At 47.2% G+C, this 24462-nt stretch overlaps 1 protein-coding gene across 1 annotated transcript in view; it reads left to right on the top strand.

Moving 5' to 3' along the window:
• Chat (choline O-acetyltransferase) overlaps positions 1-22749 on the top strand; it is a 53141-nt gene extending 30392 nt beyond the window's left edge. Inside the window, exons 7-14 of the mRNA XM_036199443.1 lie at positions 4224-4393; positions 6763-6863; positions 7605-7733; positions 9937-10059; positions 11708-11849; positions 11976-12038; positions 18928-19065; positions 21252-22749. Coding sequence (XP_036055336.1) covers positions 4224-4393; positions 6763-6863; positions 7605-7733; positions 9937-10059; positions 11708-11849; positions 11976-12038; positions 18928-19065; positions 21252-21533 — 1148 coding nt within the window. The 3' untranslated portion in view covers positions 21534-22749. The remainder of the gene's footprint in view (positions 1-4223; positions 4394-6762; positions 6864-7604; positions 7734-9936; positions 10060-11707; positions 11850-11975; positions 12039-18927; positions 19066-21251) is intronic.
• Positions 22750-24462: the final 1713 nt, after the last annotated feature.

The raw sequence follows: 24462 nt of genomic DNA, 5'->3' as shown, positions 1-24462 counted from the left end.
GACATCTCAGCCACTGGGAACTGGGATGATACAGATTACCTCCCCAAGTCCGTAGATTAGAGGAAAATACCAAATGTGTGATGGAAAATGTATCTCCCAAAAGATGTAATCCCTTGTCCTAGAAAGGACAGTCATTATGATGGACATGACAAAAGATGAGGAGTTCTGTGTCTCTAAGGGACCTCACCTCCTGGAAGAAAATGGGATTTGTACTTTTTCTGGTAGAGATCAGAGAAGGCAGAAGTCTTGGAGAGGGCTGGGTGTGTGTATGTGTTTGTGTACAGGTGTGCATGCTTGTTAGGAAGTAGGATCTGAGAGTCCCAGCCTTCCAAAGCAAGGAATGAAGGACTGTGTTGTATCTTTGCACACCAGAGTGAGTCTGGAAGCTTCTAACATCCAGACCTCTGGAATTTCCACATCACTGAAGCTGTAAGGCTCAGGAGAAACTCCCTATTACTTAATTCCCACTTCCTATTAGCAAGTAGGGGCTTCTTGAGGAAGATTGATTCACTACATTAAGCAAGCCCTGACATGCTCCACGAGGCGGTCACAAGACAAACAGCTCCTGCCACGAGTGTCCATCCCACTACCCAGTATTTCTACTCCACTTGGGCCACAGTCGTGGTAGATGAATTTGGGTGTGCTTCATTTCCTGCTCTACACAATAAACTTGTCAGTATTTGACGGATCAGGGCTTGCGTTCAGGGAGTTCATTTGCAAGGCCACCTGGCTTCCCAACACTGCTGTTCTGCTCCCATTTCATCTTGCCTAATGAGCCAGGGTGAGTTCCTGGTGAGTGGTGCTGAACTTCTGGGCCGGACATGGCCAGCATTTGGTAGCACGACCTCAGCCCATCCTCAGGGATCCGCCTCATCTGTCTGAAGGAGGTCAAGCTACTAGCATGGAGAGGAACAGCCCTTTTTTGCTGCAAGCCTGTGCTGGACAGGTGGGAGGAGCATGCCAAGCTTTCACTCTTCCATCCAGAGGTTGGATCAGGCTTGCTGCAGCATCCTGGCTGGGCTGCAGCCTATCTGTCACACACTGGTTTGGGCTTGTTTCTAAGAAACCCTGGATAGGGAGATACAAAGCCAGACTTCCAGTGCTCACCAAGAAATGGACAACAGGGAAATGATATATAGCATTTGAGCTGTCCATGGCTCCTCACTAGCCAACAAGATCTTATTCTTCCCATGTTTCCTTGGCTCTACTATAACCACATAAACTGGGCCCAGGAAACTTCTGTGACTCTCGGGAGGGCTCCTCATTCCCAGGTCTGACTTTCTTGATGCTCTGCTCCCAACTTGAGCTTGGGGCTTACATGATTGGAACAAACCCAACCTTCTCCAGTTACTGGGCAATTATTATCAAACCTCATATTTAAGTAAGATCTTGGAAATGGCTTACAGTCAGGTTATTTATTTCCTTTTCCCTTCACCTGCAAATAGGACATGATAATGTTGCCAGTCTCCTATTATAGTATGCATGCCTAAGTTGGCACCTGGCACATAGCAGGTGCTCAGCAAAGGCTGGATCATAACCTCACAGCATTGTGGTCATCTGGCCTCATCTAAATCCTATAAACTTTGCACTTTAGCTGGACCCAATCAGTTTTCCCATGAGGCTGGGGTCTGCTTCCAGCCCTCCTACCATTCTTGTAGCACCAATCTTAGAGGGTCTTATTAATAAAATCAAACCTGGAGCCAGATATTGTGGTGAATGCTGGAAGATCAGAGAAGCAGAACAAGCCACAGCTAGCTCACTTTTTCAGTTCCTCAGCTGATCCTGTTTCCTCAGACTGGAAGCCTCTGAGTCCTCATCCAAATGGGTCTCAGCTGAACTGTTGCTCAAAAGCCTGAAAGCTTAACCAGCTAAAAGCTTCTAGTTTCCGGTCCTCACGCCTTTCTGCTTTCTGCCATCACTCCCTGGGATTAAAGGCGTGAGTCACCATGCTTGGCTGTAGCCTTGAACACATAGAGATCCAGGTAGATCTCTGCCTCTGGAATGCTAGGATCAAAGGCGCGTGCTACCACTGCCTAACCTCTATGTTTAATATTGTGGCTGTTCTGTTCTCTGACACCAGATAAGTGTATTAGCATGCACAATATTTTGTGGAACACAATACCACCACACATCCTGGCTATTATCTCTTTCCTATATGTTTCTCCTTTCCCCTGACTATCTGGATCTGACATGGGTCTAGCCAGGCATACCTTGCCATGCTCTAAAGGCATTGCCTATACTAGGAGTCTAAAGAGACCCCAGCACAGCACACCATATAAGGATTAGCTCCAGGGCCATCTTCAGGCATGCATGCTGGAGAAAAGAGGGGCAGAGTGTGGAGAACCCTATAGTGGAAGGGAACCTATCCTGTTCCCAGAACACCCTTACTCTTGCCTTTCCACTAGGCTTATGCCAGATGGGTATGGATGCTGGTCCTTAGTGGGGCTCTGAGCTATCCTATAAGGCTGCTGAGCTATTATCATCTCTTGTCTGGCCCAGGATCAGTAAAGTGCCCTGAAATCTGTTACTAACCATGGATACATCTCTTTGCCCACATTAAATGGAGGTCTCACCTTCAATGAGTCCACAGACATGAAAAAGTACCCAGAGCCCCTGGAAGGGTGCATGACAGCCAGAGCCTTGGGGACCTAGGAAGGCAGACAGGGAAGGGTGGCATAGCCCGGTGCTCAGGAGTTGCATAGTGTGGAGGAAGGTGGAAAGAGTGCAGAGTACCTGCTGCTTCTCTATAATGTGGCTTCCTGGGAGTGAAGGGAAGGATCTGACCCAGCATACCCTCTCTGTGCTCTGAAGGTGCTGGCTAGCCTGGGAACCCAAAGCCCACCCTGACCCCCAGCTGCCATAGAGCATGCAGTCCAAAACTAAGCACCATGGCCATCTTCCTGCCAGAGAGACAAGGGGCACAGTGAGGAGAACAGGCACTTGGCTTTCTTGCCTCTAGATTTTATTGGAAGAACTTAGACCTTTGCTTGCTTCTAGCTGAGAGGAGACTGGAAATTGTCACTTTAACCATCAGTCCATGTGCCAGGCTAAACACAGGGTCCTCTGAGTAAAGAGCAAGGAAGCTGTAGGATGCAGGCAGCAACAACTGCCAATAGTTCACGGAGGTTCCTAATGCCACATCCCAAATCTTCTGTGCGTAGAGCACTCTCACCCCTGCCCAGAGGCTACAGGTACCTGCCTCCATTCTGTCACTGCATCCAGCTCCAAGTTCAGAGTCCCCAGGCCATGCTCAGCCAGCCCTCTCCTTCGGGTCTTGAAGTAGCTCCTTGGAATTTTAGATCAAAGCTATGAAGTTTTGGCTTATGATAGACTTAAATTTTTTATTAACTTCAAAGCAAAAGATGGGTTATTATGCCCATATCCAGCACGGGGTGGAGAAAGTCACCTCCTCAAGAGGGCCCCGTGTTTGGAAGAAGGAAAAACATGGCAGTGGCAACAGCAGGTGCCCATGATTGGTGCCACCTGCCAGGTTGGGCTCCCAGGTGACATCTGTCCTGCACATCTAGAGGCTTCTAGCCTATTTGACCTGATAAGTGAGTTCTTAACTAGCCCCAGCCAGTGCATTAAGGTTCAGCATCTGCTGTAGCCTTGTCCATCCCCCTGCAACTCAGACTCTGAATCAACAGCCTGGCGGGGACAGAAGGCAAGCAGCACCTTTCCTTCAGTTTTTCATGTGAAATTGCCTAATGTAAAAACTTCATGGGGTTGAGGATTTAGCTCAGTGGTAGAGTGCTTGCCTAGCAAATGCAAGGCCCTGGGTTCAATCCTCAGCTCCACAAAAACAAAAAACAAAAAACAAAAAACAAAAAACAAAAAACAAAAAACAAAAACAAACAAACAAACAAAAAAAAAACCCTTCAGGAACAAATACTCGGAAAAAATCAGAGTCAATGACCAATATGCACAGATATAGTGATATCAGTGCCAGAGTGAGGGTGCTGTTGGGCAGGGGAGTGGGATCCTGGACAGGGCTGAGGACTGGAGCACCCACTTCATTTGGGCATGCAGAACCAGCCACCTCACACTGGGTGGAGCATTGGGCACTGCTAGGTTTCAACAGTCTTCCAGAGACCACTGGGCTCGAGCAGAGGCTTGGGACTGTACATCTGGCTGCAGGGTCCTGTCAAGGTAGGCAGGCTGCATGCAGCACGTGGGACTCTGCAGGTGCCCCAGACCTGAGGCCACACTCACCTGTCCTGCAGACTCCACCAACCGGGACTCCCTGGACATGATTGAGCGCTGCATCTGCCTGGTATGCCTGGATGTTCCGGGCACTGGAGAGCTCAGTGACACTCACCGGGCGCTCCAGCTCCTCCATGGCGGAGGCTGCAGCTTCAATGGCGCAAATCGCTGGTACGACAAGTCCCTGCAGGTAAGTGGCTTGTCTGTGGCCTTGCAACTGTATAATCTCTTCTGGAGCTGGCTGCCAGTACATGGTCTTGCTGTCTCTGTCACTCAGCCTGTACTAGTGACATCACCTCTAGACTAGCCAGAGTTCTTCTCAGAAGCCAAGTAGTAGAACCCAACTGAGACTCCCTGACTGTCCTGCTATTGTGTTGGAAGAGCTTGGTCACACCTGGGCTTGTTCCCCACCTCCATCACACTTTGGGGTGGGAGAGTACCATGAACTCACCCAGTAAGTCCTCAACAGTTAGTTAAACAGGTCAGACTGGGGATGCCAGCTTCTCTGAATGTCCACCCCCTGGCTTGACTATTTCAACCCACTCTGAGAAGCAGGGCAACTCGGCACTCCCTAACTACATTCTAAGGTACAACCAAATAATCCATAGCTTTTCACCTACATGCGTCGGGACAATATCTTACATTGATTTAGAGGCAAACAACCACACAAATGGGTTATACTCTAGGTTGGCCATTCATTTCAGACATCTACCCTCCAAACCCCATCATGCCCGGCATACCCCACAACATGCCAAAATCTAATGCAATCTTGTTTATTTACAATACCTCCACACTCTCACAGTGACCATATAAAAGCAAGTTAACCATCTCTCTGGGTTGGGACAGCCCACCTCCATAAGCATTTCCCGGAAGTATCTAGTTTTCTCCTCTCCCCATCCCTGCATTTGGTGGTTATTTTCGTTACTGGTTTGCATAGTGTTTCTGTTATTTCTGATGAGTTCTATCCCCACTGTGCTGGCTGTTTAGCATCCACAGTGGTGTTAGTGGTTTACAATCATTCACAGAGCAATGGTGGGAACAAAATGATGTAATGGATGTACAGGACATAGAGTAGAGTAAGCATTGGGTACAGTTTTTTTTTTAAAGATTTATTTATTTATTTATTATGTATACAGAAGAGGGTGCCAGATCTCATTACAAATGGTTGTGAGCCACCATGTGGGTGCTGGGAATTGAACTCAGGACCTCTGGAAGAGCAGTCAGTGTTCTTAACCGCTAAGCCATCTCTCCAGCCCCTGGATACAGTTTTTTCAAGATCTATTTTCATCCTTTTAAGTGACAGGGACAGAAATATGTTCATAGGGAGAGGGCACATGGTCCCCATTGTGTAGACAGGACAGAAAATAGGTGAGCTTGGAGTGCTACTGAGGTGTCGTGGACCTGAATAGAGAATGAGTCTCCACATGGAAAGAAAGAGATTGCTAGCGAAGGAAAAGAGAGAAAGATGCATACAAAAGATGCTCTGTGGGTGTGTGATTGTTGGTTAGATTATTAGAATACATTGAGAATCCAGTGTCTGGCAAAGATAACCAAGACTGGGGGAAGGTATGAGAAGAGGAAGCTCAAACTATGTGTGCCGTGGTCCTGGAAGGTGCCTTCAGGAAACACCATAAGAGCTCGTTCCTTTGCTTCCTTGTTTGTTCATTACCCAGGTCAGTCTGAGTGTGAGGAACTCCAGACAGGCCCACTTCACATGGGGTACACCCCAAGAGTCAAGCCTTGTCTTTCTCATAATACTTTTGAGCTCTGAGAATGTTCATTTCCAAAGTCAACTCAATATAGTCTTTGTAAAACAGGCCCACGGAATCTTTCTGGTGTCTGTGGATCCCCCAGAGCCTGTCTCTCTAATTTCCATCTCAGTCTTGTGAACTGCTCCACTGGGCTGGTTTAAACGAGCCAAGTCCAGGGGTTTGAAGAGTCCGGCAGATGTTTCCTCCATAACCAGACATGACAGCAGACTTAGATCTGGTGACTATTTAACAGAACATTCTCCCCACACCTTTCCTGCCAAGGAACCTGCTATTTCTCCCTACAAATCCTCTTACACCAAATCACAGTGTTATTTTTTTATTCATTCATGCAACTCAATTACCCGGCAGCTGCTCTGGGATGGACACTGGTCTAGATCCTGGGAATAAAATCAACGGTTGCCAAGAGAAGCAGAGTCAGTCCATTAGGCAATTGGTTACAAAAAGCAGTGGAGAATGGTGTCTGCTGTGCATGCAATTAAGGACAAAAAGGACTGAGCACCCACTCAGCCCTATAGACCATGCACCAGACATTATGAGCTCACCCTGGACTGCTTCCGTGGGGAACTTGGGCTGCCCCTTCACTGCCTGGAGTCCGGTGGGAGCTTCCTTGAGATTTCCACACCCTCTGTGCCTGCAGCCACCTGCAGCATCCTTTTCAGGAATCAGTGATCCTTGGTATCCTTGGAGGGGAAATGCTCCACTAGGTCAGGTGGTCCTAAGCCAGGCCCAGAGCCTAGTTTGAAATGCTGACTCCAGGGTCAGCTCACCTGCCTCTTTTTTGTTGCAGTTTGTGGTGGGCCAAGATGGCACCTGTGGTGTGGTGTGTGAGCACTCCCCATTTGATGGCATCGTCCTGGTACAGTGCACGGAGCACCTGCTGAAACATATGTGAGTCTGAGGCAGAGCAGAGGAAGACCTCAGAGGGCTGCCATGAAAAGCCGGCAGAAACTGGGGTATCGGGCCAGAAAATGGCTGAGCCAAAGATGAATTTGGAAAGGAGCTCGAGAACTGCAAAATGAGCTCTGTGAGCCGCAGATGGGAGGACAGAGCAGGCAGGAAACTCAGGGCAGACAGAGAGAAGCGGGATCCACGCTTTGATCCAGGGAAGCGCAGATCAATCTTTGTTGGTCCTGAGACCTGCAACAGGCACAGAGGGAGGTCTCTTCCATCCCAGGCCAGGTCCCCAGCCTTCATGCAGGCTAGGGTGAAGCCCTGCTTTCCTGTTCCTTAACCAGGCTGAGTTCCTTCTAGCTTTCACGGTTTTGCTCACTCTCTTGTAGTATCTCCTGGCATGTAGGTTCTCAGTCTCTTCCACAAAAGTCTTTGGAGTGACTGAGTCACACACTCAGCTTGCTACCTCATTTCCAAGTCTCCCATAAGTACAGCCCGAACACGGTTTTAAACTAGGAGATATAGAAGGAAATGATGCACTTTGGCGTCAGGTGCAAGTGGGTGGGATCCTGGCTCTGTCACTGAATTTGCTTTATCTGCTCCATGCTTCCAGCAGCTCAGACCCCCTAAAGTTCAGGAGCTGTGCACACCAGCAGCTAAGATGGGTGCGCAGGAAAGCAACGTTGCCCACAGCCCCAGGTTGCAGGGCCTCAGGAGGTTGTCTCTCTGTGTCTGCAGGATGAAGAGTAACAGGAAGCTGGTGCGAGCTGACTCAGTGAGTGAGCTCCCTGCCCCTAGGAGGCTGAGGTGGAAATGTTCCCCAGAAACTCAAGGCCACCTTGCCTCCTCCGCAGAGAAACTTCAAAGGTGAGGGGAACCCCAAGGCCCACTCTGCCCCCCTCAACAGCTGCTGAAGCACCCTGGGTGATTCCAAAGGCCCTTGAGACTCTGTTCCCCTCCAGGCTCCACCCACTCTCAGCCCTCATGGAAAATCAGTCAAGCTAAGGAGGTGTCATGGCTCTCAGGAAATAACCTTGCTCGAATATCTACCATTTTCATAAAATGCAAACCTGAAGCTATTTTTTTCCTGCAGGTTTCACCTGACTAAGCAGAGTCAAGGCTGGGAAATGATTCCCTGCTTTGAGGGAGTAATAAACAACTGCTTTGAATAGGTCATTTGAATCCGAGCTATTTCAATTTGACTTTACACTGCAACCAGATAAGGGACCCTTTTTCCCTGGGGAGGGGCCGCTTTGGGCCTTAAGGGACACAGAAGGGCTGGATCTGAACTGTCCTTATCAGTCCCTGTGTAAATGAGTGTGAGAACACCCATTCATTCACACATCAAACTTGTGGAGTTCTAGTGTGTGTCAGCTCTGTGGTCAAGTACTGGGAACTCAGAAAGGAGTGTGTCCTGGGCTTATCCTCCACACTCTAGTAGAAGAAGCAGACCCCCAGATCAAATAATACATGAGGCATGAAGTGCCCAAAACAGAGAGAGGCCTGCAGACCTGAACCTGAAGATAGACACAGGGTTGAACTCTGCCTGGACAGTGAGGATGAGTAGCAGTTTGAGGGGCTAGCAGGCAGGGAAGAGGCAAGACAGTGGCTTGTATAAGCCACTGTAGGTTCGTAAAGATCCAGGCTGGTATGGAGACGGTAAACAAGAAGATGGCTGGAATTGGGACATAAAAGAGAAGCTGGGTCATGCTATGAAGAGCCTGCCTTGCCTGTGATGAGGAGCTGCTCCTCAGTAGAAGTTGTGGGGGAGTCTGTGGGAGTGGCACAGGTGAGCAGGGCACAGTGTGGCCAAGCTGGGAAACCTGGGATGGAAACATTCCTCACTTGGAGCTGCTGTGGAGGCTGCCTAGCTTTACTGAATGTGGAAGGAAGGGGGCTCCAGGTTTCCATGGAATGATGTTGACATCTCAACTTTTATTTTGGGGGTCCAAGGTGGGTGGGTTGCCAGAAGAGGGAGATAGAAAAATAGCTGAAGGATCTGATCATTCTAAGGGACCTGAGCTGGCCCTGTGTCTTAGGGAGAACTCCCTCAGCTTCCTCCTAACAGGGCATGAGGAGTCACCTGGATCCGAACAGTCTGTGGGAAGTGGTGGACCTAGGTGAGCAGCGTGTGGGATGGGGGTTTCTGAGTGGCTGTGGTGAAAGAGAATTTGCCCAAGCAATGTTTCAAAAGGTAGGGTCTCTCCTGTCCCAAGCAGCTGCACGACTCCCGGGAGCTCAGCTCATGTGAGGCAGGAGGACTGATTTAAGGTGGGCCAGGGGCCAGTAGATGTAGCATCCAATCCCAGGGACGGTATGAGTCAGGGCAGGTTACTCCTGTAGGACCTGAGACAATGGCATACACCTTGCTGGCAATGCCCCCATGACAGTCAGACTAGACCCCTAACTCATTATAAAGGATGATGCTGGTCAATATGGGGGTGGCCCAGGCATTTCTGTGTAGACAAAGGGAAGCTTCCTGACACTCTGAGAATGATAAGCATGTCCTGGGAGACCTATCAGCAGTCACTGGTAACATGGGACTTCTGTTACAAGTAAAGCAACAGACGAATAAAGTCCCAGCGAGGCCTACCATGACAATCAGTCAGATCCCAAGTCCTTCTGCCCATGGCAAGCAGGCGTGAGTATGGGTGACCACCAGCTGAGAAATTAACTGTTAGGACAGCTGAGAATCCACAGTGACATTGGACCCCTGCTCCTCCACAGACATATAAATGGTCTCTTTCAGGCTTGCTTTGTAGGCAGCCAGCAGGTAGGAGTCTGCGGGTGAGGCTCACCCTGCCCATGCAAATGTCTCATTTCCATGCTCCTCCCACCTCTCCCTAGAAGGGCCCCTCTGGGCTGAGCTCTTCTAGAAAGGCACAAGTGTGCCTTCTGCCACTTGACATGAGTGAAGGTAGGTCTCTGATATCCTAGGGTATTTCTGGAGAAGGGCTGTGCACTCACCTTCTGGACCACTAGGACATGGACCAGGATCAGAAAGCTTGGGTGGGCTCTGTGGTAGAGGTAGCCTATCTTGCATGCAGAATATCTTCTTCCTCTTCCACAGAATAGTAAAGAATCTGGATTTCATTGTTTATAAGTTCGACAACTACGGAAAAACATTTATTAAGAAGCAGAAATGCAGCCCTGATGCCTTCATCCAGGTAGCCCTCCAGCTGGCCTTCTACAGGTGGGTGAAGGCAAGATGAGCCATTGCCCAGGCCAATTGTCGGCGAAACAGATGCTTTAGAGTCTAGAAGCATCCCAAAGCGAAGTGTGGCTTTCAGGGTCAGGGCGGAGCCCTGGGGGATAGACAGCCAAAGCTGCACAGAGACATTGCCCTCTGAACTAGGTTTCAGGTCAGAATCAAACTCCAAGAGAAGAAGAAAAGTATCATAACTGAGGGACTGCCTGAGCTGGGGCTAAAAGGGGCTACCAGGTGGGGCTAAAGAGAATCACGTGGGTTAGGAAGACCAAGAAATTGCCGAGACTGTTCCTCATCTAATTTCCTCCACCCATCTGAGTCCTGGTGGTGTGACCCCTCCCTCCCTGCTCTTCCAAGGGGGCATGGAAGCGATGACACCCTCCCCACCTTCCAAGTTAGTCTAATCAAAGACTTGGGGATCCTTATTTATTTGTCCCTTTATTGCATCCGTGGACCCCCATGTCAGTTCTCCAGATGTCTCTCAAGCCTCCTGTCTGCCCTCCCCTATCACCACCATCAGCCCCTTCAAAACTACCAACAGCCTTTGCTTGGCCAGCTGGAGCACAGGCTCCACAGATCACTGCTTCCATTTGTGTCCCCTACAGTCCTGTATTCACGAAGAGTGGCCTTGGACACACCCAAATAAGACCAACACTTGCTGTCTGGTACTCCAGGGCCCCCTTGTGCTTTGGGACCCTCCTGTAAACTCTTTGGCCTCCAGATCTTTGCCTTGGCCATGAATCCTCTCTCTCACCTGTCACCTTTCAGAGGACTGTCTGCAGACCTTCTCTTACCAGAAGCCACCACCTTGGGCTCTGTTGTCACCCAGCTTTCTATTCTATCACATTGTCCCTCCAGGAGCTCGCCCCTATAAAGGTAGTAAGACAAGGCTACAGCTCGTTATGTAACACTGGGCTTCCATTGGTCTGAACTCTGCTGTTTTTTCTTCTTCCTTTTCCTCGACTCCATGGATGTCATGGGCTGATGGGAAGTGGGTGTCTGCTGGTCAGGGAGGCAAGCCTAGGGTGTCCACCTGGTTTCCATGCACAGGAGGAAAGGCTTTCAAGCCAGCAGCATGAGCTCTGCTAGAATGGCCAGGAGACTGAAACAATGTGTGGGGACATCAGCCACAGTTTCCCCCGTGAGATACACCTTGACACGCTTGTGGGCCTGGGCATCTGTTTACACTCACCATGCTCGCCTGCTTTGATTAGAGGTCATGGTGAACCATTTAAAATAAAACAGGCTTCCCTTAAAGGTGTGCATGATGCACTGCACTTTCATCTGATGCTGTGATAATATTAATCAACACTCATTAGGTTTCACAGAAAATTCCAGGTTTCCCTACAGACTGGTGGTGGTGTTTTGTTTTTCAAAAGCAACCAGTCGCCTCTTCGTTTTATATCAAGGGAGTCCCCAGTGGATAAAAGTGTACATGGTTCTTCACATCAAAAACTTGCCAGCATTCATCTTTGGAATTCTCCTCTAGAATTCTATTAACATTAAAATGAAATACTATGCCATGTCATGTCAGAGCTATGAAAATAAAGCCTGCCGGGGCTATATTTCTTTCAGTATTTATGACTCCCTGAGAACAAATTACTGTTTGCCATCCATCTTTTATCTTGTTCAGGCTTTATCAGAGACTGGTGCCCACCTATGAGAGTGCATCCATTCGCCGGTTCCAGGAAGGTCGGGTGGACAACATCAGGTCGGCCACTCCAGAGGCTCTGGCTTTCGTGCAAGCCATGACTGACCACAAAGCTACCATGCTGGTAAACCCCGCTCTGCCTTAAGGAACCACAAGGAGGCCCGTGAGGCTGCTGTGGCTGCCCATGCACTTTGTTCCAGGACAGGATTCTCTGGCTCCAGCATTCTGACACCTTCTCCTTTGTCCACAGGCTTTTGAGAAACTGCAGCTGCTGAAGTCAGCCATCCAGGCCCAGACTGAGTACACAGTCATGGTGAGTGGTGGTGCTTCCCTAACACCAACTGCTTGGTGACTCAGCCAGGCTACCGACCCTCATTCTCATTCTATTTTTGTGACACTGGGGATTGAATTTGAGGTCTTACACATACAAGACAAGTGCTATAGCACTAAGCTGTATATGCTACGTTCTTTTTTTTTTTTTTTTTTTTTACTTTTCATTTTTAAACAAGAGTCTCATTATGTTGCCCAGGTTGGCCTTGAATTCACTATTAGCCCAGGTTGGCCTTTAATGTGAGATCCTCTCACTTCAGTCATTCAAGTGGCTGGGATTGATTACAGGCTTCTGCCACTGGATGGGTCTTTTTCTTCTTTCTACATCATGGGCAGCCTACCCTTCCTGCCTTCCCCAGGTTCCACCAGACAACAGTAAGTGGTGTTTGAAATCTGTTGACATAGCCATAATGCTAATAATAGTCCACAATATGTGTGGTGCTTTCCAGTTTACAAGAGCCACCAAATTGAGGTGGGGGCAGGCAGCGTGATGAATACTGGTAGCTTGGTCCCTGGCACACTGGAAAGGAGTTAGAATTCACTAATACCCAGGCTGCTTTTCCCTCTTGATTGCTCTATGTTCATGTATGCTGCCTGTGAACTCAAAGTCTTTGCTCAAAATTAATAGTGACATCAAAATTGTATGGGGACTATTTCTCTAGTTTGAGGGAATAATTTATTTTTTAATATTGCAAAGCCATAATTTGCATACAAACAATGGTGAATTTGAGCTAGTGATCAATATGTTAATTACAGATCACTCAAAATCAACCAGGAGGATGACAAAAATCTGTGAGAAGGATTGATGAAATTTTTCTCTATGTACTTGAAAGCAAATACAACATATTTCTGGGTTTTAGAACTCACCAGTGTAGACTTTCCTCTAACTCAGTCCCTAATTCATCTTAATATCTATATTTGTTCTGTTTAAGCCCTATATTAGCCTGTGCTCCAAGTACTCAGGAGCCCAAAGCAGAGGATCACAAGTTCAAGGCGAGCCTGGTATACGAGTGAGATTCTTGTCTGAAAAGGTCACTTTCTATTACTCAAGCAAAATAGTCAAGACAATCAATCATCCAGAGAAGGGACAGGGTATCGGCTCACAGCTTCAGAGGTGTCAGTCCAGGGATTTCAGGTCTGTGGAAAGGCAGTACATCATGGTAGGGAGCCCACGATGAAACAAAACCATCAAGTAAAGAAGAAAGGGAGGAGCTAGGGTCCCACAATCCCCCTCAAGGGCATACCCAAAATTACAGGAAGACCTTCCACTGGGCTCCATCTCTTAGAGTTTCCACTGCTTCCCAATGGTGCTCAGTCTTCAATGCATGAGCCTTTGGAAACATGTCAGATCCAAGCTCCTGCAACTGTCCTCTCTATATTTCATGAATTACTCTTTTTCCTGCTTCCTGCTTGGCAAAGTGCTACATACAGGAAACAAATCCTAAGCACTGTCAGTAGGGAGATTAACATGGAGCTGGGGGAGAGGTGTTTCAAAGTTATGTCAAAGCCACATGAAGAGAGTCTGAGAAGTTTCAGAGAACATGGAGGAGCAGGCTCTCTCCTCTCCTTTGAAAAGCTGAGATGAATTCCCTGAGGAAGCAATCCGTAACGTGAAGTGGGAAGGATTAAGACAGAGAAGGAAACCTGAGTTGGTGGTGCATGCCTTTAATGCCAGCACTCAGGAGGCTGAGGCAGGCCAATCTCTGTGAGTTCAAGGCCAGGCTGATCTACAGAGTGAGTTCCAGGACAGCCAGGACTAAGACTACACAGAGAAACCCTGTCTCGAAAAACCAGGAAAAAAAATAAAATGAAGAAGAAAGGGAAAGAAGGCCAAGAAGAGAGCAGCGTGTTGTAAAGGCAGGCATCTTGTGAATACATCTGATGAGAAGAACAGCTCAGTGTGTGCAGCTTGCAAAGGACTGAGGGGCAGAAGAGCTGATTGTCTGTTACAAAAAGAAGGGCAAGTGCAGGGCATTACCCACCAACCCCACAGCTCCACAGAGTTTTCTTGAGTGTGGGCAGCAGGAAATATTGATAGAAGGATTTAGAGTGTGGAGATAAACAGAAAATACAGGATAGCCTCAAGAGGGTCTGAAACCTATTCCAACGAACCCTGACTGTCTCTGCCTCAGAGTATTTATAGAGACGCCAAGGGGTGGAGCAAAAGACCCCCCAGCACAGACAAGTGCAGACCATTTCAGACACCTGCACTCATGCCCGTGGTCCTAATCATCCTCTCTATGCGGACCTACTGGGTAAAGCCTAGAGGACCCTGAAAGCAGGGGGTGGGGGGGAGCCACAGGCAAGTTGCATTGTGGGAGTGGCTGGCTAAGCAGAAGCTGTATGATACTGGGGAGAGCTGGTGTACAGACTGTGGCTGGGCAGGGTCAAAGGGATGAAGAGGAATGTGTGGATTTCTGATTCAACGGGGCATGTTGAACATAAGAGTTGAATATCCCCCACTCTGGAATTCTCCAGGACAACATGCAGGTATTTTAAGCTATACACATAGGAAAGAGAATTGGAGAAGAGGTGACAGCAAAGATTTAGAGAAAGCAGAGCAGATGACGGCCAGCTTAGGGCACAGGCAAAGAGGCTGGAAAACCCACCAAACTGCATCATAGCACCTTTGGGTAGCTCAGGCACCAGGGATGCACCGGAAGTGGAGTGTGTGAAAAGAAGGGGTTGGTTGATGGGTTTTTCTGTTTGGCCTGCTAAAACAGAATCCCTTGAACTGGATAGTTTATCAAGAACAGATTTCCCACACCTTTGGAATCAGGGTCTGAGATCAAAGGGTCAGCAGGGGAGGCTGTTGGCCCCTGCTTCCAAGATGATGCCTGCTGCTGCATCCTCCAGAGTGGAAGGATGTGTTATGTTCATGTGGTGGAAGACAAGAAGGCTGAAAGCTGTGTGAAGTCTCTCTTATAGGAACCTTAACAGGGAAAGAACCCTAATGACCTAATCACCTATTAAAAGCATGGCCTCTTAATGTAGTTCATTGATTAGTAACTTTCAAGATGTGAAATTTCAAATTTTCTTATTCTATAAATAAGAATGGGGGCTGGGCAGTGATGGCACATGCCTTTAATCCCAGCACTTGGGAGGCAGAGGCAGGTTGGTCTCTGTGAGTTCGAGGCCAGCCTGGGCTACAGAGTGAGTTCCAGGAACAGGCACAAAGCTACACAGAGAAACCCTGTCTCGAAAAACCAAAATAAATAAATAAGAATGGGAAACTCTAAAAAATATTATCAAGAAATAAAGATAGTTCTAAAGTAGAATGTAGTAGAAATTTTCAATGGAAATATTGGGAGACAGTCCAAGGCAACCTACTTTAAACACAAACAAAAAATGGCTGAAATATAAGAAAAATGGGGTAGCTTAGTTTGGGTGAGCAGTATGCCAAATAAAAGTTGTTCAGAAAAAGAAAGTAGAGAATAGAGGGATCACCAACAAAGTAATTCAAAGAAATGTCAAAGGAAAATTCAGTGGCAGAGAGCTTGCCTAGGAGGCATAAAGCCCTGGATACTATCCCCAGCACTAACAAAGTAAAATTTCTTTAGAACTGCAAAAAATGTTTCTATACTGAGGAAATTCACCAAGTATCTTACACAATAGAAAATTCCTATATTAAAGAACTTTCATTACACTACAGACAAAGAGAAGATCCTAAGTTTCTCAGAGGAAAAGAGAAAAAAGGTCATAAATAAAAATTTAACTGGGCCAAGCAATGGTGGCGCACACCTTTAATCCCAGCACTTGGGAGGCAGAGCCAGTGGATCTCTGTGAGTTGGAGGTTAACCTGGGCTACCAAGTGAGTTCCAGGAAAGGCGCAAAGCTACACAGAGAAACCCTGTCTCAAAAGAAAAAAAAAATTTAATTGGTTTCTCAACAGCACATCAGAAGGTAGATGACAGTGGAGCAAAGCCTTCAGACTCTAAGGGAAAACTATCTTCAACACACTTTTCATACCTAGCTAAACTGTCATCAGCTGTGAAGATAGAATACAGACATTTCGGACAGAAGAAATTTATGTTTTTTACTTACTAAATACTTTTTCTCATAAAACAGCTAAAGGCCGCATGTCTCCAAAGTGAGAAAATGAGACATAAAACCAGAAGATTCAACACACACAAACGGAAATGAAGCAGAAGGACTCCCCAGGATGATGGCCAAAGGAAACAAAAAGTCAGCAGCTACTCAGTAGATCTGGAGAGCTATTGGTGCATAAAGGAGGGATCAGTGAGAGGAGGGATGAAATGATGGCTGCATTTGAGAACTAATTAGAAGTAGATACGTTAAAAATATCCAATTTAATCTACTCAATTTAAAGGAAGAACAAAATGTTTAATAAGATAGGAAATCTATGTCTGGGAGCACAGCTAAGTTGGTAGAGCACTTGCCTTAGGTGATAGGTGCTGGGTTCTAATCTAATCATAATATACTACAAGACCCAGCTGTGAATGTTTACACAGTGGCATCATCTAAGCATTGGCTGTTGCTCAAACGGCCAGGAGTTGAAATATGACTCTACTGGAAAGACTGAGAAGTAAGTAGAGGAAGCAGGAAGTAATTTTTATTTATTTTATTTTTATTTATTTTTATTTATTTATTTGTTTTTGGTTTTTTGAGACAGGGTTTCTCTGTGTAGCCCTGGCTTTCCTGGAACTCACTCTATAGACCAGGCTGGCATCGAACCCACAGAGATCCGCCTACTTCTGCCTCCCAAGAGCTGGGATTAAAGGTGTGTGTGCCACCACTGCCCGGCTGTTTTCTTTCTTATAACATGAAGTTTTAAGTAAGTCTGTAAAGGTACAGTCACCATACTCTCAAGCATGGATTCCGAACAATGAACATATTATCAGAAAGAGCGGCTAGAAGACCTTGCCCCTGTGGAGTGGGATCAGACAAAAGCAACTGACTCAGGAGTGGGCAGCAGAGAGAGGAGAGAGAGGTAGGGGGCAGCTGGTAGGTGGCACTGGTACCCAGTTGGCCCTGAAAACAGGGGAAAGACACAGGAAAAGGCAGCCTCCCACAGCACAAGGGTATTTGAGATAGAAAGGAAAGGAAACTGGGTGGGGAGGCATGGTCCAGCCCCTCACTCCCCTCCTATCTCTCCACATTCCTCCTTCCCAGCCTTCATTGCAGTTGACAGTTACGTGCAGGTCACATGATGGTGACGCCCTACCCCACTACAGCGTGAACACAGGCCGCCTCTGCCCCTCTGCTTTCCACGACAGCAGCATTAGACGTATGGTAGCTCCTCAAAGGCCTAGATGGAGGACCTTCCTAGGAGTCCTTGCCCTCACTGCTGCTCAGCACTCTAAATAACAACTGTTCACTTCACTCCTCTGGACGCATTTAACTGACATGAGCAGAATGGGCAGGCTGCTTTACAGAACGTCTCCCTGTGCGGACCTTCTCAAAGGGAATAAAGAGAGGTCCCCCGAGAAACAAGAGTGCCCACTATTGGGGAGTACTTTGTCCCAACAGAGCCCCAAGGTAGAGCACTTGTTAGCATGCATGAGGCCTCTGATTCCATCTACAGCACCGCCTGACATAAGTAAATTAATCAGGAATAAAGTTAGCAGAAGTTTTATAACATCTTTTCAGACTGTAATTAGATGCCTGCAGAGAGACCAGAGCCTCTGCATCATCCTTATGCATTTGTTCTTAATGGAAGGAGAGCAGCTGTCACATGCGAATACGTGCCTTGTAAGCCCAAGCCAAGTTCACTGGCAAAGGGCAGTTTCCTCCCACGAGGGCCTCAAACAGCTAAATGGCCACCATACATAAGGGCGACCCCAAAAGTTTAATTACTCTGGTGCTAACCGGGTTATTGCTACTGTTAGGAGCAGGTCCTCCAAGTCTCCCCACTTCCTCAATTGCCCTAAATAAACAAATGATCACAAACCAAAGCAAACAGAGTGTAGATGGTACCATGCTGCCTGAAGGTGGGGAGACCTAAACAGTGTCTGGCCCCCGAGTCCTCCCCTCCACCTCATCTATGAGGAGAGTTTAACGATCTCGGGGGGGGGGGGGGGGGGGGGGGAGAGAGCCAGGCAGTGGTGACGCACACCTTTAATCCCAGCACTTGGAGGCAGGGGCAGGGGGATCTCTGAGTTTGAAGCCAGCCTGGTCTATAGAGTGAGTTCTAGGACAGCCAGGGCTACACAGAGAAACCCTGTCTCAAAAGTGAGAGAGAGAGAGACAGAGACAGAGACAGAGACAGAGACAGAGAGACAGAGACAGAAAGAGAGAGCCACATCATTCGACAAGTCTTTCACCTTAGCATCAGCAGAGCTCTGCTCAGCACTCTAGTTCCTGACTTAATTTCTGAGATGATGAGTCAAATTTAAGTGAGTCCACACATTGCCCTGACTAGGTGACAAACCCTGTCCCAGCTTTGTGCTGGAGGGTGAAAAATTATTTATGGTGTGATTCTAGGCCTGACAGTTTTGACACCCCTCCCCTATGACTGGACCCAACATATGAGCCAGCCTTCTCCTGAATATTCTTTGCCTGTCCAGAGCAGGTTGATGTTGGGATAGGCAGGCTCACCCATTCTTCTGTTAGAATAGCATGCTGGTGCAACTGTGTAGTGGGTGATGGGCTCACCTACCTTTTATCCAGACATTGGTAAGGTAGGGCCCATCCTTCTCTGGGCACAGCCTGTGTGTATAGCAGTATGCAAGACTCCAGGAGCAGAGGCTGCATAGTAAAGCAGTCATCCTGGGTTTACACAGGCTGTCCATCCAGAGTGGTTTAAGCAAGAGCCGTGACTGCTGGAGTTATCACTGGTCTTAAGGAGACAAGATAGGAGAGAAGGTACAGATGAGTGAAAGTCTCATTGATTTCTTGTTCCTGACTCCCAGGCCATAACTGGCATGGCCATTGACAACCACCTGCTGGCACTGAGAGAGCTGGCCCGGGACCTGTGCAGGGAGCCACCTGAGATGTTCATGGATGAAACATACCTGATGAGCAACCGGTTTGTCCTCTCCACCAGCCAGGTACTGCCTCTGTGTGTGTGGCCAGGGCCTCATAGTACAATCAGGGAGTTTCTGAAGACATTAATGACTTGGAATCTGTCTTTGTCTTTTAAAAATTTTTTTTAATTTTCTCTCTCATATGAATGTATTTGCATATATTTAATATATGTTAATTATGCAAAAATAATCATACATACTCACAGTGTACAGTATATGCTGAACTATCTGCATGTAATGGGTAGCAGTCAGATCAGCCTAATTGGTATATCTACCAACTTAGTCATTGAGAGAACATTCAAAATCCTTTCTACTAGTGACTTTGAAATATTTAAGTTATTGTTGTCAACCGTATCCTTCCTATGGTGCCATCAAACAATATCCTCTTCACTCTCAACCCCACCACCTGGCTCTTCTTTTTCTCTTTTAACAAGTTTTATCTTTACTTCTGTGTGTTTCTATGTGTGTATATGTGTATGTGCCTATGTGAGTGTATGCTCTGTGTCTGCTGGTGCCCTCTGAGGCCACAAGAGGGTGTTGGATGCCTTGGAGCTAGAGTTACAAGCATTTGTGAGCTAGATGCCTGATATGGGTGCTGGGACTTCAACTTGAGACCTCTGGAAGAGCTACAAGCTCTTTGAACCACTGAGCCATCTCTCCAACCCCAGGCTCTGTTCTTAAGGAATTGATTGTCCCCTGTCTTCTAAGTAGGAATGACCACAGGCTCCCTTAGCCAAGGTAGACAGGCTGTGAACACATCCATCTGGGGGTTCTAAGTATCATGCGGTGCTGCCTTGCCATCTGCTGCACGGGACTTGTATTCCACTGTAGAGGACCCTAGGATCCAAAGCCAGACAAGCCTGGCTGGAGGTTCCCCAAATTAGGTCACGGGGATTATGTTAATAAATGGCCAGGCCACCGATGGCAGAAGATCAATTGTCAGCCCCACACTTCCGACCTGGTGCCATACATACGCCGACTGTGTTAAAAGACCACAACCGCAGAGAAATGGCATTCATTAGTGGGAAGCTGCAGGGGAGGGGAGAACACACCTAAACACACCAGCCTCCTGGAAGTTACCTTCTCTGCAAACCGCTGGACATGGGCCGCGAAGGGGGCTGACAAAGCTATGTTTGAGGATAAAAGCCCACTCAGTAATTTAATTTTGTCATTACGGCAGTGAGCTCGCAGACATGAATAAATGAGACCAGAATACTACAACATAAATTCTTCAGGAAACCATCCGTGGGCACAGAGTGCTCTGGAATGGCTTTATGGCCTCCAGCCATTGCACGGCAAATTTCTCTGACAATGCAGTGAGTCTATTAGCAAGACTAATGGCTTGTTCTGCCCCATTAAAATGGCCAGTGTCATTTCAGAAGGCCCAAGAACACAGCACCAGAAACCTATGGACTAAAAACAGACCCTGTCCCACATTACACTGGCCCAACAATCCTTTCTACTTATCCCTAAAACCAGCTGATAAAATGAGTTTGCGGTGTGAGCTGTTAAGTTCTTTCCCGCTGGAAAGTGGCATTTGCTGCGTGAGCTTTCAGTGACACACTGTCTCGGTTTGTGATCTGGACTGCAAAGCCGCAGCCCTCTAAATTCAAAACATCTTGGACGATTGACGAAGATTCCAGGTGACAGCGGGCTTGGAGGGGCCCGGTGCTGAGTAATGGTGCATGGGTGGGCCTTGGGGAGGAAATCAGCCCAGCCAGGCAGTACTGACAGTAATTAAGGATCTGGGGGAAATCAACAGAGAAGATGGGCCAGATTTCCTCCAGTTCATAAATTACTCCCTGTGGGAAGCCATCTAATGGTTGGGTGCCACCAGGGTGCCGTTTAGTAAATTAGCCTGATTGCCACAGTGCCTCAAATGGCCCCTGGGTGAAGGAAAGTCTTGGCTCAAGCCAGAGCAGCAGGTTGCCCTGGGAGCTTCCAGCTCCACAAGCAGAACCAATTGCACAATGGAGAGTGGGCTGGGGTCTCTCGACACCACGCACCTTGATGGGCTCGTCTTTATTACTCAACCCATGCCCTTTCATTCATGCCAACACAATCCAATCTGGTCAAATCCAGATAGACAGGGATAGACAGGGAAACAAATGCCATGAAGGTCTTAGGACACAGGGACTCACCCACCGCAGTCTAGCATGTTCCAGATTGAATGTCAGAATAGGTTGCTTCTGACCTATGCTCTTCTCCAGGTGCCCACAACCATGGAGATGTTCTGCTGTTATGGCCCTGTGGTCCCCAATGGATATGGAGCCTGCTACAACCCCCAGCCTGAGGCCATCATCTTCTGCATCTCCAGCTTTCACAGCTGCAAAGAGACCTCTTCTGTGGAGTTTGCAGAAGCTGTGGGAGCAAGCCTTGTTGACATGAGAGACCTCTGCGGTGCATGGCAGCCTGCTGAGGGCAAGCCACCAGCAACAAAGGAAAATGCTAGAGGCCCAACCAAGGCAAACAATCTTGACTCCTGCCGCTAGCCTGATCTCCTGCAGGAGCCAAACCCTGCCAAGCTCTGCTCCCATCCCCCACCCCAGCTTTTTGTTGTTCCCCAATCCCTTATGGGCCCAACTCACAGACTCTGTGGGGAGGCATCACACAAAGCTGGCATGTTAGGAGAAAGAGTCCCTCTTTATTTATCAAGGTGGCCTCTGGCCTTTACAACTAGAAATGAGACTAGCCTAGCTTGCAAGCAGCCTGGGCGAGCTGGGATCATGTTCTAGGATCTTCAAAAACTTAATATTTATGCTTCTTTCTCAGCAGCACCCAGTGGTGCACATAGTAGTTCAGCCTAATGAAAGGATGAGTCATCTCATCACATGATATGGACCCAAATAAGTCATGAAGGCAGAGGCTAGCTCTGGATCATTACCTGCCACTGTCCCTCCACACACTCACATACACACATATAGCCCAAGTTCCATTAAAATGCAGTGGCCCACACCCTCAAAGACATTGCTTTCATCTTCTGCAGAAGGCTTCCTTGAGTCCAGATAATCTCATCCAGATATTCAGAAAGAAAAAAACAAGTTTCTTCATTTGATAATGGAGGGAATTAAGTTTCTGGGCTGTGAAGATTAAAGGTTGGGTTGTGGGTGAAGGGCTGTATGGTAGCTGAGCAGTGGTGCCCGCTTGGGATGATAATACCCCACTGGCATTGAGTGATTTTCTCGTAAACTATTTACACTGATCTGGAAGAACCAATCCTTTATCAGAAAAGGAATTCAGTGTATTTATTGGGTATATCAAACCATGCACTGTGAGGGTGTTAAGACTCATGAGTGGCAGACCCTTGCCTGGAGGGAACACCACCTCCCTTAGGAAGAGACTGGAAGCTGGCCTTCCCCCTCCAAGAACAAAGCGTACTCATCTTTATGCAAAGGCAACACTGAGCCATGGCCACAGGCTGCTCTGTGGGGACCCTGGGAAAAGAGACTGTTCCATGTGTCCCTAAAGAGATGGAAAATGAGACAGTTGTTTGAAGCAATGATGCATCGTAAGTATGGCCACCTTATCGTACTGCTAAATTGCCAAATTATATATGAAGTTGATGTTTGGGTTCTATTTTTATAATATAGCTCTAGATTTATGGCAATATGTACATTTTAATTTATAGTTCTGTGCTTTAAAGAAATACATGTATGAATAAAGAGCAGTATATTGAAAGTATTCTATTCAAGATATTTAAGGACTGTAAGACTGTATTCAATAAAATGTAATGCCAAGAAAGATGATGATGTCATTGTTCCTGCTGACAGATGATATAAATTCACAGCTCAATGGCCTGTATCTATGACAGCACCAGGATATGAGGGTGACACTGGAACATCATATGAAGTCAGGAGTTTAAAGCCAACCTGGGCAACATAAGGAGATTCTGCATCCAAAATAAAAGATACTGGCCATGAAAGAAAAGAATGAGGAAACTAAGCTCTGCTAGTGTATATGGCAGACCATATTGTGATTGAGGAGAGGCATAGGTTTCATGTGACATTTTGATTGATTGACAGGAACTCAGTATAGAGATGGGTGCTTCCTGTAAGCCTGTCCTAACATGTGTAGGCAGCATAAAGTAGAGATAAAACTGCCAGGCTCAGAAGCCGGATGCCTGGCTAACAAAGCCAGTGGTACTCTAAAGTTGTTATGGTTCCTGGGGAGCCTTATTGCCTTTCGAGGCCATAGAATCCTTACCTATAATGTGGGAATATTGAGATCAACACTACTTATCTCTGAGGTTTGGGACAAGATGATATGAGATGGCCATAGTTTGAAAATAGAAGGAAAAAAATGTAAAGATCTAGCATTCTTGTTACAGGCTCACAAATACATGGTCACACTGGTCCAGGCTGCAAGACCTCTCCACAAGTGAGCAATCCATAGTGCCAGAATGGAGATTCTTCCAAATGGGAACCCCAGGGCTTTTGACACAGAACACTGGTGTGTGCTGGTTAACAAGTCAGGATGTGGGAAAGCCACTTTTCAAAGAGATAATGGCTTAGAATATTCCAGCATGAAGAAGAGGATAAAAGTAATGTGATTTGTTCTTATCTATCATACATATGGCAGATGGCCTTCAAACAACCAGATGTGAAAATACATTTAACACAGAGAACAGGAAGTAAAGACAATATAAAATTATGCCTCCTTTCCATTGGGTGGATGTTAATATCCAGAGAAGGTGGCGGGGAGAATCCCTCTGAATGGCACAACAGCAACGAGCAGTTTCCAAATTATTCTGGAGCAGCAGTCTCCTTAGAGGGAAATATCAGTGACCATTCTCTTGTCAGTTCATCCTAGTCACTGTGTGTGTGTGTGTGTGTGTGTGTGTGTGTGTGTGTGTGTGTGTTTATTTCCCCAAGTTTCCCTTTCAAAAATCCCTTTACATATATAGAGTAAGCACAGTGCTCCTCCAGGGAAGAGCTGGCCTCACATCAGACACACAGACCTTTCTAAACCAACTCTCTCTCAGTTCCTTCCATCTCTTGAAGGGATTTCTGTTCCTGCCTCTGTCCCTTATGTCATAGGCCCCAGTGTTCTGTCTCTGCTCTCTGTGTCTACTGAAGAAGTAGTGGTACAGCAGGCTGAGTTGATGCAGAGGGGCTCCTGCAACTATGAAAACATACTTAAGGGAAAATATTTAAGCTATGTACTGGCATTCAGAAGATTAAAAAAAAAAAATTCCAGCACTTGGGAAGCAGAGGCAGGGAGATCTTTGTGAGTTCTAGGCCACCCTGGTCTACAAAGCAAGTTCCAAGACAGCCAGAGTTATGTAAAGAGAGCCTGTCTCAAAAAAGAAAGAGCCTGGGCTACCAAGTGAGTTCCAGGAAAAGGCACAAAGCTACACAGAGAAACCCTGTCTCGAAAAACCCAAAAAGAAAGGAAGGAAGGAAGGAAGGAAGGAAGGAAGAA

This window comes from Onychomys torridus, chromosome 9 (assembly GCF_903995425.1).
Source record: "Onychomys torridus chromosome 9, mOncTor1.1, whole genome shotgun sequence".
In the NCBI taxonomy this organism is placed as follows: Eukaryota; Metazoa; Chordata; class Mammalia; order Rodentia; family Cricetidae; genus Onychomys; species Onychomys torridus.
This window is presented reverse-complemented; position numbering and strand designations above follow the sequence as displayed.